This window comes from Alligator sinensis, unplaced genomic scaffold (genome assembly GCF_000455745.1).
Source record: "Alligator sinensis unplaced genomic scaffold, ASM45574v1 scaffold1297_1, whole genome shotgun sequence".
NCBI lineage: Eukaryota > Metazoa > Chordata > Crocodylia > Alligatoridae > Alligator > Alligator sinensis.
Window position 1 is genome coordinate 379,196 of NW_005842901.1, and position 21,761 is coordinate 400,956.

At 46.2% G+C, this 21,761-nt stretch overlaps 1 protein-coding gene across 7 annotated transcripts in view; it reads right to left on the minus strand.

Moving 5' to 3' along the window:
* The window catches only part of CLUAP1 (clusterin associated protein 1), a 235,725-nt gene that overhangs the window by 21,539 nt on the left and 192,425 nt on the right, over nt 1–21,761 (minus strand). For all 7 annotated transcript variants that reach the window (XM_025192197.1, XM_025192194.1, XM_025192195.1 and 4 more), the window contains one exon: nt 4,690–4,797. In XM_025192197.1, coding sequence (XP_025047982.1) covers nt 4,690–4,797 — 108 coding nt within the window. The remainder of the gene's footprint in view (nt 1–4,689; nt 4,798–21,761) is intronic.

The window sequence follows — 21,761 nt, forward strand, 5'->3', positions numbered from 1 at the left end:
ACATGCAGTTCTATTTCACCCTGTTCAAGTGCCTGAAAATCCCTTTACACATGTATTTTTGCAACATGCCATCATCTGACTCTTATGAATAAGTCACAAAAAAGGAGTGGGGAGGAGACTCAAGCAGGGTGGAAGAGAATTGCATTGAAGCTCCTGAGTTTACCTACACAGTTAATAGGGCTATGTTCTATTTGACCCTTGTGGCACTTGTCTGTCTATTCTGGTCAGGAAGGAAAAGTCTATTGCCAGCTTCATAAGAAATTAGGAGATGAACAAGTGAATAGGAACAGTAGCTAAACAAATTAACTACAACTGACTGAGTTTCCTTATTAAAAGACAAAGGCACCATTTTATTTCTATCAGCTTCTTTTAAGGATGAGACTTTCCAATTTTTTGAATTAAGGTAACAGGAAACAAGAGTGTTATTTATACAAGTTACTACATATGCAGTTTCAGTGACTCAGCTGTTTTAATGAAAACAGAACCCATGTTAGTGCATGTATACATCCATACCTATATATGTGTTTTTAAAGGGATTTAACTGCAAATTGCCAATCAATTTTTAGGTTTGGATTTTCAAAAGAGCTTATTGCTATGTTATCACAAGTACTTACATGGCATCTCCACAATCATTCATGTGTACAGCCTTCCACTACTTCTGGAAGATAGGGAATCAGGACACAAATAGACAAAGGACCAGATTCTCTTTACATTTTACATATGTAGACTGTGGGTATGTAGCCATGTGACTGCACATTTTGCACTTACACAAAGGTTGGACTCTATTCCCCCTGCAGGGAAATACGTTTGTCCCACATATATACCTGCTAAAAATAAAATGAAGCCTAGTGGTGAGGGCATTTGCCCAGAGAGGAGAACACCAGGATTTTAGGTCTTCCTCACCCAGAGGAGTTTGAGCCTGTAGCCCTCTTGCAGCTATCTCACTGCCCTTTTCCTTTAATATTCATTGGATAAAAAACACTAGGAAAATTCTTACCCTATTGGGAACAGGGGGCAAGGATAGAATGTAGAGGCTAAGCCACTTCCTGTCAAGATCAGCATTTATTTCACTGGACCACCCTTCCTCTGCTTGGTTTGCTGCCTTCTGGCTCCACATATCACTCTCCCTTGGCTGCCCAGTGCTAAGAGGGAGGCTGGAAAGGCTTGTGCTTGTTTTTTATGGTCTAGTTGTTAGAGCTTTTAGCAGAGAAGTAGTTTTGAACCCTTCCTGTATGAGGGGTGGTCTCATGCTAGCTGGATATGTATCCTAACTACTAGGCCAGTGGTTCTCAACCTTTTTTAGACTCAAGGCACCTCTTCGAAAAAGCCAGCTCACAGTTTTCATTTTTTGACTACTGAAAAATAACAGAGCAATTCTTTTATTGCAAAGAACTCAGAAAGACCACAACACATCAGAAGGTTTTCAACCTGATGTGAAATCTCTGAATCTATCTTGTGAATCATATTTATACATCTAACAGTGCTAACATTGAGTGGCAACCCATGGAACCCCTAAAACAATCTCAAGGTAGGTGGGGGTGTCTCTGCACCCTGGCTGAGAATCACTGTATGAGTCTATTGGGCTAAAACTGTGGGGGGCCAACTTCTTTGGCAGGGATGCTACAAGATAAGTTCTGTACCCTCCCTAAGTGCTATTCTACCCCCTCCACCTGCAATCTGTGCTCTGTTTTCTGCTCTTTGTCTTATTTGCCATTGTGTTCCTTGCTTTCTCCCCAGTCTGCTGCATGCTACACAGAGGCTGCCCATGCCACTTGGTGCCTGTGCCCAGACATACAATTGGTCCAATAAAAGATATCATAAAAAAATCCTTGCCTTTTGCGTAATTCCTAGACCATCAGGCTACAACATCATTTCTCCAACACTACCATGCCACTTGTGGCACACGTGGTGTGAGTTGGCCACACCTGAGCTAAAAGAGGAGCATGCGCCCTTCTGCTACTCATGGCCTTGCGTGAGTGTCTGGTCAATTTTATTTCCCTTGGGCAGCTACCTGGGTAGAGGACAGTCCTACTGAGCATACCCAGTAGGGCAGCATAGGCAATGCTAAAGTCAAACTAGGAATACATGTCAACAATTGCAGGTCCATAGCTACATACCTGTCACAAGAGGACACGAAAGGTTAAAGAGGATCTGGTCCTCACTAACTTACCCAAGATCATATTGGCAGTTTATAACAGGATAGGAAATGAAACCCAGGTGCCAGGTTATGGTCTGAACAATTTGCCTTACATTTCAATATGAATTGGACTCTTCATTCCTTTTGGCTCTGCTGGAAACTCCAGTGCTAATGCTCATGAAAGTGAGATTAATACCAGGTAACTGACACTATACAAACTTTCTTCCCACCTCTGCCAGTGCAGCAAGTGCCAGAGCATTATGAGCCTGAGAGGAATTCTACCAGAAAAAATATTCTGTGCAGGGGGAGCATATGGTATTGTTTGGATGAATTACAAGTCACTGAGGCTAGGGACAGACATTCAAAAAGCCTGAGCCTGAATTGATTCAATCTTTGCAGGTTAGTCTAATCTGGCTAGACAAAATCAGTCTTGTAACCAGACAGACATCCCAGAAATGTAGGCACATGCCTGCAGTGACTCAGGCTAGAAGCTGGGGGCGCTAGAGCAGCCCTCCCTACCTTCCACAGCATGGAGCCGAGCGGGGTGTGGCCAGGCTCTGATTAGCCCAGCAGGGAATTGATAACAGTATTTAATCACCCAATTAAGAAAACATTACCAGCTACTTGTTGATTCTACCTGTTGCTTCAGGACCATAGCCAGCATGTGGTTTGCTAGCTAATACATAGACATCTCCTCAGCAAGGCAGAGGGGAGGGGGGAATTCCTGCTTAGCAGGGAGTGGTGAGGGGCGTGGGGAAGCAGCATGCAGTTTCTGAAGCTTCAGCCAGGGAGCAGAGAGGAGGGACCAGCCCTGCTGTGGGGCAGAGAGTCCTGCCCTGCCCAGAGAGCATTCCAGCAATTGGTTTGAGCTAATTCAGTTAAGTCTGATACTACATGCAACCAGGTTTATCTCAAACCAGTTTCAGCCATTCTCAAACTGGCTTATACGCACTGAACATCTGTTCTGTTACAGGTTTAAACCAGTTTCTGATCACTTAAACTGGTTTATGTGTAATGCCTGTCCCTAGCCTGAAGCACTATGAGCAGCAGTTATAACACTATGGCAAGCTATTGAAGCAATCTGGCAGAGGAGATATACCAGAGGATTAAGAACTGCCTACTTGAAGCATAAAAAAAATATACTTGAGCTAATTCTGGGTTTGCAGCCAGTAATTTGCAACAACAAAGCTTTTCTTGGAAAAATCACTGGCACCAAAATCCATTGCTTTTCCACCCAGGCTTTCTTCCCTCCAAAACTGCTGTTAAGGCCAGACAATTAGAAAGGTCAGTTTGTGCTCTATTCGACCCCAGTGTTAATACTCTCACTCTGTGAGAAGCTGATTAATGCAAATGACAAAGATGGAAGTAAGTGAAGTATGTAGCTATTTCCCAGGGCAGCAATAAGGAGCAGGATCATATGTACAGTTTAGGTTTAATCATTGTGACAGTCTTAAGCCTGTGATGACACAGAGATCCTTATATTCCATTTGAGAAACTATGATGCACAAATTGTTTATGAATATTTGTGTCTGTGATGGTCTGCATGAGTCAAAAGGTATTTTTGGCTCCTAACATTTTACTCAGACTGAAAATTATGGAAAATAACTTGAGAGAAAAGTGTTTGAAGCATGTCAGCCCAGGCACTCCAGAGCCAGGTTCAGTTCCCATGTATGTAAGGCACTCTAGGAAAGTGAGAGCAGATTCAGACTTGTCCGTCTTTCTTAAGAACAGATTTTGGCAGAAGTAGCATCAGTCTGAGCTTCTTCATGCTGCCACTTTACCCACACCCAGGTGGGGCTTTAGCGGCAGGTGACAGTAATTCCTGGCCTAAAGGTGACATGAGTGACAACTCTTAGGAATCTTTTTCATTTTTGACTGCGGTCATCTGCCCACTAGGAACTGCATCAATCCATTTCCCACAAACCAATAAACAAACTCCTCATATAGTAACTACGTTGAGTCACACCTGACCAAGACTGCATTTGGTTGGGTAACCTGAAGGTTAAAGCCTCCACTTCACCTTGTATTAGCAATTATGGGTGCCAGGGGCCCTCTCATAAGAGAGCATTCACACTTCTTTGATCCATGACTTGGGCAGTTCAGGAAGCTTTATGAGCATAGGGAAAGGCCTGGCTTTCAGGCAGCACCTTCAAAAACTGGTATAGTGCACAGCAATTGGAATTCTACATCTACAGCTAAGGAAAAAGAAGAACAAGAAATGGCATTGGAACACCTGCCAAAGGCTTGATCCAACTTTATTTCTAAATCTAGGCAAAGCAAAAATAAGGCAAGATTTTTCTCTTTGCAGTGACCTTTCCAATAAAGACTCCCTTGTTAAGGCTCCCTTTAACTGACCCCTATTCTCCAAAGCATAATGGTGTCCTCACACTGTTCAAGCAAACTGAGCTGTGTGGAAGTTTTTGAACCCTTGGAGGAACTTACCTCCCAAAGTGTCCCATAAATTGAAATGCATCAAACCTGCTCTGAGCAGCCAGAGGAGCACTGCCAATGTGCCCTGTCAGACAGAGGCAATAAAGGAGAGGTGGTGATACCTTGCATTGGGATCTCCATGGCTGTGTGATGCTTCATGAGCTGCCTGTCTTCCACTTCACTATCAGATCCCTCATCTTCTTGAATTTCTATGTCGGAGTCATCGTTACCTGGTTAAAAAAAAAGGAATCCAAAGCACTTCATTAATATCAGAAAGTAGGACTGGAATAGACATCTCAGGCCAGTGAGTCCAGACCCCTGCATTTGCAGGCAACAAAGAGTCCTAAAAAAACAGTCTACTCCAGTCCCTTGCACATCACAGCCACAGAGCACTTGTTACACATGTGCAGAATGAAACCCACAATATGTCACAGGTAAAAAGCAGGGAAAACAAGGAAAAAACCCTCATAGCAATTCACAAATGTGGCAGAGTCAGCCACAATTATAAGCTTCCTTGTAATCACCCAGAACAAAAGCAGGACACTGATGAAACAGGGAGTGGGATATGTGGAACCAGAGCTCTCCCGGCTGCAGTGCTGGGGAACAGCCAACAGCCCTAAAAGAGGGTACCATTATAAGCAGCAGTATCAAAGAAAATGAAATGAACAGGAACTGCAAGACAAAAGCCCTGAGACAATTCTCAGACTGTATTATAAAGGCAATGTTCTATATATATATTCTCCAGGTATGAATCATATTAGCCTACAGTCAGATGGTGCTATTTTGGCAATGGATTATAGAATAAAAATCTCATAAAAGGTTTTGAAAAGTGTGGACCTTATTAATGTTCCCTATTCTGAACGTGTCTTCTAGGCTTTCAGTCTGATAACAACAATACCAAAATGTACCCCGGGAAACTATCTTACATTTACTTGAGGATTAAGAGTATGCTGTGATATCCTCATGTGATTGAAGGAGTGGTGGTTGAACTTTAACGTGTTTGGTGAGACAGAAGAGCTCCCAAAGTCCAGGTACTTTTCTAAATACTTTCAAATTTCCATTACCCATCTCCCCACTTTTTTCTTCCCATGCTACTTAGATGACCTGGCCCCCAGCCAGCCAGTTGAACCAAACCATGCTCTCTTGAACTTCAGATGGATCTGCAGCCTCTAGCTCCTTCTGTCCAATCCCAATATGTTCTCTGACTCAGAATCCCAACTGCCAACAGGCTTCCGCCTAAAAGATCTCTCCCAGACCTTTTAAAATATTCCACAGGTTTATTGTGCTCCAGTCAGATCTTTCCTGCTCCAGTGATTTTTTCAGTCCAAAGCTGAACTGGACTTTCAGTCCAAAGCTGAAACTGGAGTCTGGATGGATTCTGACATTATCCTGAGGCTCTGTTTAGGTTGCTGTATTCAAATATCTATTGGAAGCTGGATGACGATAAAGAGGCACCGATCCCACCTTGTGGTACCTTGCCATGGATGACTCAGCCACTTCCCTTCATTTTCTCATAACCTGCTCTGATGATGGTCCAGCCAGGGTTAAGAGAAGGGTGAGGGTTAGGCTCTATTCTCCTCAGGTCCCTTTCCCATGATAGTACCTCTTTCTTTTTGCCATTTCATGTCACATCCTCCTGTACATCTGTCTGGAGATAGACTAAACTCCTTTTGTGCCTACCCTTTTCTCATTCAGGACTGACTTCATTGCAAGTGTAAAGTCTGCTGTCTAAGTTACTAGGTGTTTTTTTTTCTTTCCTCAAAAATGCAATTTATGGGCCAGGTACTCAGGTGATGCAAACTGATGTCAATCTCTTCACTTAAACTGAGATAAATCAATGTAGTCCCGATAGTTTAAAAAATTGTGCTTCTGGCAACAGTGCCTGAAGGTAAATGTGAATACTTATGCTAACCCTCTCAGTCAACAAAACTGTCATAAACACAAAAGCACTCAGCATAAGGGTTTTAGCCTTTGCAAGTATGCATTTTAGAAACAAATGCAAATCATTTTAGTGGCAATAAGTAATTCTTTTCAGGGTAGATTTAATTACCAAAGTACCATTGTAGAAAATGGAACTAATCCCCTTTAATTATGATTAGAGGTAAGCTGACAGTACCTTATGACTTTTTAATCACAGGTAAATGCATACATGCTGGGCAGCTTTTTCATTGCCTTGTGATTATAATACCAAGTTATTGATAACAATATAATAGGAAGCAAAACATTTAATCCATTGTTCAGTAAAATGATGGGATTGGACAACAGCATTAATTAAATAGATGTTAAGTATATTTGCTGTAACAGCCAAACTTAATACATGTAAATGAAGTATGTATTCCTCTGCCTGATATTTAGCTAGAGCCAAATACTATTTGCAGTTATTTGTATTCATTAGAGTCCAAATTGGCTCAGGGAAATTCCTCAGTAAGAACTTAATGTAAACTAAGTCAGGGTCTCAAGATGTACTGCTCTCTATGACGCAGAGTAGGGCTGGAATGGTTCATGCAGCTGCTGTTAACCTCCAACTTGCTTGCTTTCTAATCTGCTCAGTTGAGCAGCAATTTCTCTTTCAATTTTTTAAAATGCTGTGTGGCCACTGGATGCCCCTGAGGGTTAGCAGCACTGGCCAGAATCAAGGCTACAGCAGACTCACTGGGTGCATCTACACGATATGCTTTACTCGAGATTAGGGCAGTAAGCATCACTCTCTATATGTGCAGATGGTTACTGTGAAGCAATTTACTCTAATTGCAAGACAATTTTCTATCTGCAAATGCAAGTAGAAAATTCATTCTCGATTACTTACTGCGCAGTAGCATATGTGTTGATGCCTGACCAGGAGCAAATGTACTCTGGGTCAGTTGGGCAGCAGGGGGAAGGATATTGCTCCCTGCCTCTGGGAGCTGCCTGCTGCTGGGATGGCTCAGTTGTGGGGCTCCGGCTGGGAGACTCTTCTTTCCCAGCACTAGCTCCACAGTCAGGGGGGCTGGGCTCGGAGATCCTTAACTCCCAGTGCTAGCTCCACAGTCATAGGGCCGGCACTGGGACATCCTTATCTCCCAGTCTGAGTTCCGCAGTCACTGGGCTTGGGCTGGGAGATTTTTCTCTCTCAGCACCAGCTCCGTGGTTGTGAGGCCAGCGCTGGAAGATTCTTTTCTCCCACTGCCGGGCCCTACAACCGCAGAGATCTGGCTGGGAGATAAGGATCTCCCAGCCCCAATCCCACAATTGCAGAGCGGGGGCTGGGAGCTCCCTGCTGCTGGGGCAGGGGGACATTGACCCCGCCTGGGTTCCAGTGGTGGAGCTGGCCCTGGCAGTAGGCAGCTCCCAGGGGCAGAGAAAAATGTCCCAACCCCCACCAGGAGACAGCTGGCTCCTAGCTCATGATCCCTGCCAGCCCCTGGGTTGGCACCCAAGGGAAGCCAGAGCTCCCCCTGGATGCTGCAGGGTCCCAGTGCAGGGCCTCAGGGAGTGGGAGCAACCTGCTGCTAGGAGCAGGAAATCTGTCCCATGTTCCTGCACTGTGTGTTCAGGAGAGTTTCATTACTTTAGAGTAAATTGCTCAATTGCTCCCAGATTATTTGTACATGTAGACAGGTTCACTGTAAATACTCTGTCAATGCACCTAACAGCTGCCTGCTCTTCAGCATCCCCTCTCCTAGTCCAAGGCTCTTGAGAGCAGAGACAGTCAACTGTATACAATATGTGACAGTCCAGTAATATCAACTACTGGAACCATTAGCAGAATTGCTTTCCTAGTAAGAATTCACAATACCAACCCTAGTAAGCACCACTGCTTGTGTGTAGTGCCACACCTGCAGCATGAACAGCTGTGTGTAATGCCACCTACAGCATTAACTCAAGTGCCTCTTGGCATGAAACCATCCAAGTAGTGCAGTAATATCCTATTAGACCCCATCCAAGCAACACTGACTCCTATTGGGTGATGCTTCTCAATTTTACATTCCATTTTCCCCTACCGCATTTATGAAAATTTGTACCAAGGTATGCAATGCATCCTTCCCCAAGGAAAACAGGTCCTAGTGGAAGGGTTAGCAAAGCAAGAAGGGGAAGGGTGATCAACATCTTTACTATATCGACCTTCCAATAGATGCAGTAAAGCTATTCTCAATCCTCCAGCATCCAGTGTCCTCTCTGAGCCTCTATTAGCAGCCTGTGATCCAATACCTGCTTCTGACCATCCTCTTTTTAAAAAGTGAAATGATGAGTATCGAACAGCTCTTCACCAAGCTTTTCTTCTACAAAGTGGGATTGGTACTGGGATCCTAAGGAGAAAAGTGCTTTAGGAACAGGCAAGACACTTGCTGCAGAGTTAATGAGAGGTTAGATGTCTCCAAGCTGCTTCAGAAAGGGCAAGCACTTTAGCGGGGGAGATGATGGTCTAAGTCTTACATTTTCTCCTCTAGTATCTTTCTTTCTCCACCAGCAATTGCCTGCCTTAGTCACCCTCACAATCCCTGCATGGAGTATCTCTGTCATCCCTGCTCATACTAACTTTTTCTCCTCCACTCACTTAAAACATTTTAAAGAATAGCCACAGTCAGTAATGAAGTCGCAGACTTCTGTAATTGAGAGTTTCCACATGAGTATGATGGGATACAAAAGTCTAAACCTGCCAATCAAGGATGCAATGTTTGTGCCTCAATCATACTAGATAGTGGGCATATCTACATGCGCAATTAATATGAAGCAATAAACTCTGGAGTATATTACTTGGGAGTAATATACACTGGGAGTTTATTGCCATTTGAACATGTGCCCAGGAATGGAACACGTTGAGCTGGGTTGCAGCAGCCCTAGCTAGCAGGGGATCTGGTTGGGGGAGGGCAGGGTTTACAAAGCCAGCCAGGGGCTACTCCCCCCAAGGTCAACATGCTGTGGAAAGGCTGGCTGGGACATCCGGGTTCCTCAGTGTGGGGTTAGTTGGCAGGCAGCCCCTGCACTGAAGCACTCTTGTGCCTCAGCCAGCTGGGATAGCATGTACATGTGTGCTGCTGCAGAGCTTTTTACTCCACAGCAGAATAGTACTTGTATTTACAGGCACTATCATGCTGTGGAGTAAATTAGTTTACTCCAGCCTAATAAGGGTGAAAGCGCAGATGCTGAGATATTTACTGGGTGCGTCTACACATGCATTTGATCTGGGATCAGTTTACTTGAGAGTAAACACTCCCAGGTAGGCATCTACACATGGAGGAAAGTGGAAGAAAATTTGCTGCTAATGGCAGCAAACTGCTTCTGCTTCCTGGGGTCCTGCAATGGGCTCCTGCCACCACCAGAAGCACCTCTAGGCTCTCCCAGGGTGCTAGCTATGGGGCTGGCAAGGAGCACCAGGCCGAGAGACAGCTGTCTTCTGGACGGGGCTGGGATATTACCCCCTGCCCCTGGGGACTGTCTTGTGCTGAGGTGGGAACAATGTCCCCATGCCCTGCCAGAAGAGAGCTCCTGGCCCTGGCTCCCCAGTAAGGGGCAGGGGACTTGGAAACAGCTGCAGGGGATGGGCAGGTCCCAGCCCCTGCCCCAATCTGCTGGTGGGGCAGCTAGCAGCTAGTTTGTTGCTAGCTGCCCCACTGGTAGATTAGGGCAGGGGGCTAGGACCTACCCCACCCCTGCAGCTCTTTCCAAGCCATGTGTCTCGATCACCCAATTGGGGCATGGGGCTGGAACCTGCCCCTGACCAAGAAAGTTTCCAGCCCCTGCTCTGCAATTGAGGGCTGGAGGCTGGGGAGCCTATTCTTCACTCAGCTCCATGAGTGCAGAGATGGATGGGAAACAGGCTGGAGAGCTTGTTCCCCGCTCAGCTTCATGAGCATGGAGCTGGGCAGGGAACGGGCTCCCTAGCCCATGCCAGCAGGGAGCTCCCAGCACCAGCTCTTTAACCATCAAGAAGAACCTCCCAACCTGGGCCCCATGACTGTGGAGCTCAGGCTGGGAGATAAGGGTCTCCCAGCCTGAGTCCCGCAACCATGGAGCTGGCACTGGGAGACAAGGGTCTTCCAGCCCCCACTCATGATCTTGGAGTGCAGGGCTGGGAGTTCCTTGCTGCTTCAGTCTCCACCTGGGCTTCAGTGGAAGAGCCTACCCTGGCAGCAGGTAGGGGCAGGGAACAATCTCCCAGGTAGCAGGGAGCAAACTCTCGCAGATTTGCTCCCAGTCATGCATCTACGTGAGTACTACTATGCCATTACTAACAGAAAGTAAATTTGCTACTTGCATATGCAGGTAACAAATTTATTCACTATTAGTGTGAAGTTTACTGCACAGTAAGCATGTGCACGTGTAGATGCACATGCTTACTGTGCAGTCAAGCATCTTGTGTAGATGTGGCCACTGTGCAGCTAATTAGTGTGTGGCACAGTAAACATCTCATGTAGATGTGGCCATTTACAGTTCAGTCCATGCATCAACTATGTTCTAGGGTTTTGGCCCTGAGGTCTGCCATCCTATAGAAACTGCTGTTTATTCAAAAAATATTAAATGCTAGGTGTAGGGGCCAGAATCCAATGCCTCCTTTCCAGGTGGGTGGGGAGGGGGGTGGAGTCCACTTTAATAAGCCACCCACCCTTTGGTTTGCTTGCTTCTTCCTCACCTTACATATATTTCTGTCTTGGCTGCCCAGTGGACCTACTTCACGAGAAGCACTGGGGAGTGCTCTGGGTGATGCTTAACCTTGGGGCTGGTGACTAGAACACTTTGCCAGGAAGTGTGAGATTATAGTATCATAGGAAAATAGGGCTAGAAGGCACATCACGTGGTCATCTAATCCAGGCACCTGCTCAAGGCAGAATCTTCCCTAACTAAACCATTCCAGCAAAGTGTCTATCCAACTTGCTCTTGAAAATTGCCACGGATGGAGATTCCACAATTTCTCTTGATAGCCTGTTCCAATACTCAACTACCTTCATAGTCAGAAAGTTCCTCCTGATCTCTAGTATAAATTTCCTGTGCTGCAACTTGAACCTGCTCCTAGTCCTATCTCCTATAGCCTTGGGGAAAAGCTATCTTCTCTATAATTGCCCTTCAGGTATTTAAGATGGTTATCAAATACCCAGTCAGTGTTCTCTTCTCAAGAATAAATAATCCTAATTCTTTCAGCCTTTTCTTATAAATCTTGTCTCCAAGGCCCCTAATCATTTTTGTTCCTCTGCACTGGTCTCTTTACAATCTGTCTGCATCTTTCTTGAAGTGCAGAGCCCAAAACTGGACATGGTACTCTAGATGAGGCCTCATCAATGCAGAATAAAGTGGAAGAATCACTTCCCTTGATTTGCAAGTGACACTTCTGTTAAATACAACCCAGTAGACGGTCTGCTTTTTTTGCAACAAGAGCACATTATTGGCTCACATTCAGCATATAGTTTACTGTAATCCTAGCCAATCATTTTACAAACTGTATTTGTGCATGCAAAGTATTAAATCTTGTCTGGGTGAGAGAAGTCTACAATACAGGTGCCCCACATGCGGGTCTGCCTGGACAAGTGCCTTACCTACTGTATTGCTCGTCTAAGACAGGGTAGGCAAAATACAGCCCATGAGCCAGATTCAACCTGTCAGGCAATTTCATTTGGTCCTCTGGTGCCCACCAATTATTTGTACCCTGCCTAGCCCACATGCCTCACTCCCACCCTCATGCGCAGGAGGGCCCCGGCCTGGCCAGCATGCACCTTCCGGGCAGAGCTGCTGCTGTCACTGCTGAAGGGCTCCAGGTGACCTGTTCAGCTTCCCTGGCCTCCAGTGGCTCCTCCTTTCCCTGCTGCAGTGCTCACTCTGGGCAGCATGTAGGGAAGTGGTGGGGGCAAGCCAGCAGAGGAGGGAACCCCCCCAATGGAGTACTTCTGGGAGCAAGGGGAGGGATTTTTGGTGGCAAAGGTCAGGGGATAGGGGCAGGACTTCAGGTCCCAAGAGGGTGGCCAAGGGGCGGGGCTCCCCTTGCAGCCCTTGACAGCACACCAAAACTCATTAAGTAGCCCTTCAGCTGAAATAATTGCTCACCCCTGATTTAAGAGGTAACAGGGTCTTCCTCCTTCTCCACTCCTTTCCCTCCAGTGAGTACATACATTTCTGGACAAACCTATTTTGCTACAGGGGGAAACAGACACCAAACTTTGCCTAAATGAAAACAACTGCATTTATGTGGCTGTAGAAGTGCCACTTAGGGATGTAATAGCAAAATAGGATGTAGCTCCTATTTTTCATTTGTGCCTTTAAAAATCTCACCCCAAATTTCCAATGGTAATGAAAGATGCAGCCATCAGATGAATTACCCTAGATTTATATACCATGTGCTTCAAAGAGATCTACAAGCAGGACATGAAGGCTTTTGGAATCAATCCAAACATTTGGGAGGTCTTAGCAGGAGACAGGACAAAGTGGCGCTCTCTTCTCAATCATGGAGTCCAACATCATGACAAGAAATGGTTACTCAAATTACAACAGAAATGTGACCAAAGAAAACAGCTTATCAGTACAATAGCCCCTAATACTACATACACCTGTGACCACTGTGGCAGGACCTGCCAGTCTAACATTGGTCTCTACAGCCACAAGACAAAATGTACCACCAGTTCACAGAATAGCTGCAATATTCACTGTCACTCACTGATGAACGGATAATATTAATATACCATGTCCCTATCAACTTGAAAACAATTTTTTTTCTGAATATATAGCAAAGTTTTCAGTTGTTTCTTTAAATTATTTAATTGGAAGTCTGAGGTTTATGCAATAATAATAAAAACAAGCCTGACAGGAAAGCATTAAAAAACCCTAACAAAGGAGTCCCCTCCCCAAATAAACATTTGGGTAATGACTAGCAAAACAGGAATTACAAACACCAACCTAATAACAAACTGTGCTATCTGTGACTCCAAATATCTTTCCCACCGTGTAAAAATAAAATCCAACATTTTTCATTTAAAGTTAAACGCTCTGTTATCATTCAGTGTTCCACACTGGATGGCTCATTCAAGCTGAACGAAAATGAACTGCTATCACTCATGCCTTACCTCTGACTTGTACACAATTCCCTGAGTTAGAACCAGAAAATCAGAACTTGTGCTAGACAAGTATATGGGAAGCAAACATAAAGACATGCCATATTATTGGAATTTAGTTTAAAATATATGGGATGAAGGCAAGCTACATATACACTACTTAATGGGATTAAAGCAGCTGACTTTTGCTGGCCATGTGAATTTTGGCACTTTTTAATCAATTGCTTCCTTTTGTCAAATATGTTCAATGTGTCTGGGCTTCAGAATAATATTGTTAATATTCAAGAAGAGGATGAAATTCAGTAACAAATGTTTATAAAAGCATTTTAGGAAGAAAAACTATCAATAGATTTAAAATTCCTATTTGACTATATAACTGTTTGTAATGAAAGATGCAATGTACTGATTAAAGGGATCAAGGGATGTCCATTCATGTGGGAATGTAGATGTTTTTTCTTGGTGCACTAGAACTGAGATACTTGGCAAATCTTCATGAAGAGGGGGAGCATATGCATCTGCAGTGATCAGCTGCATGGGGTCTCCGTGGTGCTCTAGCTGATCAGAGAAGTAACATCCTTTGAAGTAAAAGCCACAGCAACCAGCCTTAAATCGGTAATCCACTGTGAATTAAACCACACTAGTTCAGACTGACATTTACTGGTATGGAAAGTATAAAACACACACTAATGCAGCTGGCACATGGGATTAAAAAAAGATAAATTGGCTTTTAATAACATTATTTAACTGGAATCAAGTAATACAGGGATATCCAACCTAGGTCAAAGCTGGCAGCTTGCCAGAACCCAAGGGAGGGCAGTCTACAGCTCCTCACATCTTTAATATAGACACATGTTCCATAGATATTACACATCCCATGAAGGTCAGATCAAGAAGAGATGCTGGATGTTGGCACCTGTAGTTAAAGAAATCAAAGGACACAGTCCCCCTGCCCCTCTTAATCCTTCCATGTTAAACAGGGTGATAGCACAGGACAACAACAAGAGATTCTGGATTGTATTTGGCCTATGTAACATTTGCTGAAGTGCAAGTGAGAATACTCACAAGTTTATCCTAAGGGAGAACCTGCTGGGTTATTTGTGATTTTCAGCCCTCTTTCTTTACCCATCCACCTCTCCAGCTGATAAACACAGGTTTCAGGGAAACCACACTGTTGTCAATTAAACCAGCTCAGCTCCAAGAAACATATATTGGTTGTACCTGCAAAATACAGCTCTTAGCAGGTACATAACTGCTTTCAACACATGCATATTAGCTTCCAAGAAAAGATGGACCAGCAGTTTGATTTGTACAGTCATATGCAAATAATTTGATTTCAGTTAATTTGTAGTACTTGAAAGAAAAGTGGCAGTTAGAAGCTGACAGTGATTTCATCTCAGATTTGTTAGCCTGTATAAATATTTACCTAAACATATCCAAATGAAAGGTACTAGATTTGGTAAAAAGCTTCATGATTTAGTATAAATATGTTATTTAGCATGTACATATTTATTTCCATGATAAAACAAATTGCTGTGATTTCCCACAGTAATTACTACATTCACTAAGATGTTGTTTTCCCCATTGATTTATGGGAATATTCAATTAAAAGCTGACAGCTACTTGATCTTTTTCAATTTAGAAATAATTTAAAAATAAACTAAAGGACTAAAATATTCCCTCAAACCATTTAAATTAGTATTTTTAAGTGATCTAAGGAAGTCCAGAGTTCAGTTCTCATTTGAAAATTTCAGACTCTTGGTCCTGCAGAAATTTGAACAATGGTTTAGTCTCACTGAACTCAATGAAGCTACTCATACGTGGCAATTTATATATTCAGATGTTGACAGGACAGAGAACTGACAGCACTGAATAAATACAGATGAATTTAATTGAGCTACACACCTTATAATTGATGTAAAACATTTCAGTCTCTCTTCCCATATTTTAGGAAGATTTTGCCTCAATTACTGATACTGCAAGTATTACTGTTTCTAACCTATTTCTGAATATCAGATGATATTCCAGATGTGTTGAGCCCCTCCTGCTCCTGGGGATTTTAATAGGAATTGGGATTTAGGTTCTTTTGTAAAAAATATTACACACACACACACACACACACACTGTCTGTGTGTGTGTGTGTATAAATATATTTTTTTCAATGATATATGTGTGTGTGTGTGTGTGTGTGTGTGTGTGTATATATATATAAAATACACACACACGTACACATGTCATTGTGAATGTATTTTAGGGTTGTTGGTTGTAACCGTGCAAGTCGAAGGACAAAGGCAGGCAAGGTTCTTCGGGTAGATGTGATATCTTTTATTAGACCAACTGAATAGTTGGATAAAACATTTTTGCAAGCTTTTGGGCGCAAACACCCTTCTTCAGTCTCCCTAGGCTTGAAGAAAGGCGTTTGTCCCCCCAAATTGGCAAAGAACATTTTTTTCTAACTATTCAGTTGGTCTAATAAAATATCACATCTACCCAAAGAACGTTGCCTGTATATAATTTATAATCTCATTGTATGGCCTGAGCTTTTTCTAAACATAGTACAAACAATGGCCAATGTATTGTGAAGTAGGATCATAAAGTATCAGTCTGTCTATCGTAAGTGTTCAATACTGCCTATGAGTACAGATGTGAGTAGCACACACAAATGAAAAATAAAGTGGAAATTCTTGACAAGGAAAGTAATGAATCATTGGGACAATGAACTAAGGGAAGTGGAACAGTCTTTGTTACATGAAGTCTTTTTAAATTACTGTAATGGATGTGCTCCAGTTTGACAAGAAGTTATGGACTGATGCAAGAACTACTTTGTGAAGTTCCATGGATTGTGTTATACAGGTCAGGGATCATAAAGGTACCTTTTGGCTTTAAAAATATATGAATATATCAAAATATGACTATATTACTCCAATTAATCTTTGAATGCTAAAAATAACAAAATATATAGTCTGTCCTCAGGTCTATTAATGGGTTTCTGTAGTGCCCATCAGGGCAGTATCATGTGGTTATTATATTAGAGCAGTGCTTCCCAAACTATTTTCCAGTATGACCCCAGTTTAACACTTGAAAATTCACAGGACCCCAAACACGAGTGAAAACAAAACAGCTATAAAGCAGTATAACAACAACATTCAGGATATAATTATTAAAGTTTGCGTACTATATACAACATATAATAAAGCATATAAATATGAAAATCTATGTTTTTAAAGTACATTTGGCAAAGTACTTTTGTGAGGGGGTGTGCCTGTGTGGGGTTTGTGAGGTGTAAGGGAGGGTTGGGTGGGGTGGAGTGGGAATCTCCACTCTCTACTCCCTCCCATGGAGCACAGCCCCTACTGCTGGTGGTAGCAGCAGGCTGCAGGCACTCAGGGTGCTTGTGGCCTGCACAGGCATTGCTGCCCAGTGGCATGTGGCTCTAGCCAGTGCTTCACATGGTGGCAAGGAGCCCACCTCTACTGCACAGGGGTCTGCGCAGCTCCACACTACTGGGGGAAGCACCGTGTGATGGAGCTAGCTGCCTTTCCCGCCCCTTGCTGTTCAGGTCCCGGGACTTCACTGGGAAGCAGGGAGTGGGGCTCCCAACTGCTTGCGGCAGAGTCCTGGGACCTGCATGGCAGGGGGTAGGGAAGGCAGCCAGCTCCATCATGTGGGGCTTCCCCTAGTGGTGCAGAGTCCCACACAATAGAGGTGGGCTGGCTTGGCTGCATTCCTTGCCACTGATGAAGCACCCCTGAACTTTTACTGCATTTTAACCAGGGAACAGCTTTGTATGTTTTGAAAAAGTATTTTATCTAACCAAGGGCATAGAGTAGGTTGTTTAGGCTGGGGGAGATTGCTTGTTGTGTAGTTGCTGATTGCTGACCTCGCTAGAAGGAAAACTGTATCAACAAAGTTCCGGAGCTAGAAGGGGGGTTATTTGGGGGGGAGCTGGAGGGGGGGTTACTTGCTGGGCTTGCTATACATGTCATCACATCAGCAAGTTTAACCTGTTATGTAGCTATATAAGGGTGTGGGTGCTTGCTTTGTGAATGATTGCCAAGCACCACTTTCTGCGCAGAAATAAAGATTAAGTTGGATCCTTCAACCCTGTGTGTTTATTGGCACAAGCGCACCGGGCACGAACTCACTGCCCTTTGGGGACAACACCACCATGTGCAGTGCTGGCTGGAGCTGTGCATCACTGGGCAGCAGTGCCTGTGTGCCTGCTGCCTATAAGCTATAAGCACCCTGAGTGCCTGCTGCCTGCTGCTGCCGCCGATAGTCAGGGCTGAGCGTCATGTGGGGAGTGGTGGCCTGGGTGTGGAGCTGCTGCCCACTAGGCGCATGTGACGCCTGTCCATGTCCGTGGCACACGCCTGGCCTGGCCACTGGTTTTGTCCGCACTGAGGCAGGGTTCCCTGGACCCATGCTCAGCTGGCCCATATGTTAATCTGCCTATGCTTCCTGGGAACAATAAACTCCAGAATGTACTGCTGTGCATTAATGGCATGTGTAGATGCACCTACTGGGGGCAAGACCAGAACTCAGGGCCCATTCTCTTGCAGGCCAACATCCATCTTACGGGGTCACCAACACTCACTATTACTCTCTTCCTGCTGGCCTCATGAATCTCTCCCTTGTAGGGGTCAGGAGGCCAGCTTCAAAAAAGAGTGCTAGAGATCTGAGGCATGCTAGCTATAGTGCTGTGCTTAGGAAAGCAGGGAGCCACAAGATCAAATCCCCTCTGGGCAAGGCAAGTCTCTAGCTTCTGAGGCATGTTTCCTAGCCATTCAGCTACTGAGGCAGACACATGGAAGGATTCTCTTTCACTCCCCCAGGTCATTGGCATCAGGTCACCTATGCTTCCACATGCTGGACACAGATATGTGCGCATATATGTAGCTGGTGAGTATTTAATGCACATGCTCGGTCTGTGTGTATGTATGCCTCCATGCTGCTGGGAAACAATCAATACTTCTGTCAAAAACACCAAGTAAATGAGTAAAAAACCTGCCACCTAAATGACCGTAGGGAAATAGAATGTCAGTCTAAACTAGGGGCAGGCAATTATTTTGGGCGGAGGGCCGCTTACTGAGTTTTGGCAAACCATCGAGGGCTGCATGGATAGCCCCGCCCCCTGACAGATGCCCTGCCCCCTGGTCACCATCAAGTGACTGGAAGTCCCACCCCCTAACCTCTGACCTTAGCCACCAGAAGTCCCTTCCCTTGCCCCCCAGATTACTCCTTTCAGCAAGGGGATTTGCCATCTCTGAAACAGAAAAATACCAAATTATATTCTAAAAAAATCAAACATCAAAAATTAAAAATCTAACAAAAATCAACATTCATTAATTGATTTTAAAAAAAAATTTGTCCTGATTTACATGTGTTTGTGTAGTGTACATAGAGGTGATTGTATACAATAACTTAAAATGAAGTCTTACTCTTGTATATTGTGGAGGGGGTGTTGGTAGGAGGGTGGGTATAGGGTGTGTGTATTTGTGATTTGTTGGGGGGCTGGATAGGTGTGAGTGTGTGGGCTGTGGGTGGGTATGGGTTTTGTGCAGGGCTGGGAGTGTGTGAGGGAGGGTGGCTGGGGAGGGTTGTGGCTTGTGGAGGTTGAGGGTTTGTCCACAGGTTTCTCCCCCACTCCCATCCTCTGGCAGGCAGAGCTCCTGCAAGCCCGGGCTCTGCGCTCCTGTTGCTCCTGGGCCTAGGGCACTGGTGCGGGCCCCATACTGCTGCTCGCTGCCAGTTGCCCCCTGTCTGCCACTACTGCCCTTCTCCTTCATCCTAGCTGCTCCTATGTTCCCGGCACTGCAGCTGGGAATCACATGATGCTGAGTGGCCAGTGGAGTGGAGCAGGGAACTAGCAGTAGCAGATGGTGGGGAAGGGGCAGCAAGCAGGCACATGGGTCGCAGTGACAGCCAGGTGTCAGCATGGGGCCCACACCAGGGCCCCACCGGCACTGGCCCTGGGGTGCACTGGCATGGGCCCATGCTCCCGCCCAGCTGTCACTGCACTCTGCGTGCCCACTTCTATCCCCTTCCCCTGCCTGCCAGAGCTATTTCCCTGCTCCCCTCCCCGCCCACCCGCTGACACCAGGTGGTTCATGGCTGCAGTGCTAGGACTGCAGGAGCCAGCCCTGCCAGCCCTGAGGTCTGGGGCAATCGCCCAAATCCTTCCCTGCTTCTCACCCCCGCTCTTCTTACCTGTATTTCCCTCAGTGCGGGGAGGAAGGAACAGCCCCAGGCCAAAAGCCTTCAGAAACCCCAGATAGCCAGAGGCTTTCAGCGGGGGCTCGGAGTGGGGGAACTGGAGCGGGAGGTGGACTTACTTCTCAAGCCGCTTGATCCTGCCAGAGGCTCCCCCTGGGTCCTACTAACCCTGTCTCCTGTCATCTTTGACAGGCAGCCAGGGACAAATAAATATTAATTTTCTAAATTGTTTAGGGGCCCTGGTGGGCTGAATCCAGCCCGTGGGCCATATTTTGCCCACCCCTGGTCTAAACACTTCACCAGTATGAGCCTGTAGGAATGCAAGTTAGCTAAACTTCCCTAACTGTGACCCTGAATGAAGTGAGGTTAAAAGTGGAATGGGGTTACTACCCTTGTATCACTGCAGAATCATACAATGCATAGACTTCTTAGGGTGATATCTTTTACTGGACCAACTGCATAGTTGAGAAAGTCAGACAAGCTTTCAAATCCAAAACATTCTTCACCAGGTCACTCTTCCTCACTCTGTTGCAACTATGCAGTTGGCCCAATAAAATATGTCACCCTAAGAAATTCTTGCCTTTTACATAATTTGTGGGCCATCATGGCTACATCACTAACAGTACAGAATCTTACAAATTTAACAGCTACATTATAACAATTGGAGCACTATCAAGGCTGACTGATAGAAGCTATTATGTCTGTCTATACCAGGGGTGGGCAAAATATGGCCCGCGGGACAGATGCGGCCCGCAAGGCAATTCTATCCGGCCTGTGGGGCCCCTCAAAAATTTAGAAAATTAATACTGATCTGTCCTTGGTTCCTGCAAAAAATGACAGGAATTAGTAGGACCCAGGGGAAGCCCGGCAGGCTCCTGCAACAGCAGGGCCTGCCCAGCCCCCCCGCCCCTGCCGGAAGCCCCAGCAGGGGCTTCTAGGCTTGGGCCCATGTGGCTGCACTGGCACCAGAACCTCAGGTAAGGGGGGTGGGGGTGGGGACGGGACGGGACGGAACCCTGGGTAGGGAAGGAGCCCAGGAAAAAGCAGCCCGGGAAAAAGCTGAGTGTGGGGAAAAGTGGCCCCTCGGCCACCCCATGGCCCGTGCTCCCTGCTGCAGGCCACTTGCAGCCCACGTGGGCCTGTCCTGAGCAGGCACAGGCAGCCCTGCATGGGATGTGGGTGGCTGCAGCGTGGGGTGACAGCCACGGGGCGGGCAAGGGACTGCTTTTCCCTGCACTCAGCACCAGCTTGTAACCCACCCCTGCTGCCAGCCTGGGCCCTGTGTCAGTCCTGGGCTCGCCTGCCAGGGCTGCGCCGCAGCAGGAGCAGCTGTAGCACCTCCACTTGCCGCACTGGGCAGTGTTTGCTGCTACTGCTCACCCAGAGCTTGCGCACTGGGTAGCCCAGTGGCAGCGGTGGCAAACACTGTCCAGGATGGCAAGTGTGGGGGCCGCAGCTCCTGCCACTGTGGCGCAGCCCCAACGGGGCCCAGGCTGGCAGCGGGGGTGGGTTACAAGCTGGTGCTGAGCGCAGGGCCGGGGGGGGAAGGGAAGTGGTCCCTTGCTCACCCCATGGCTGGTGCCCTGCACTGCAGCTGCTCACAGCCCACCTGGGGCTGCCTGTGCCTGCTCCGGCGAGGAGCCGCTTTTTCCACGCACTCAGTCCCAGCTCGTTCCCTCCCGGGGAGCGTGGGGTCAGGGCTGCATGCTGCCCCCTGCCTGCACCACGGGGCTAGGGGGCACAGGGAGTGAGCAGGCATGTGGGGCCTACACCGATGTCCCTGGGACATGGGGCCGAGGGCAGGGCGGCATGGGTACAGGGTCCTGGCTGGCAGGGGGTCTATGAAGCCGGCCCAGCTTCCCCCTCTCCCTGCTGGTGCAGCCCAGCCTGGCTCCACAGCCTGAGCCCTGCTCTGAGCCCCACCGGTGCTGGTTCTGAGACATTGGTCCCAAGACATTGGGACATTG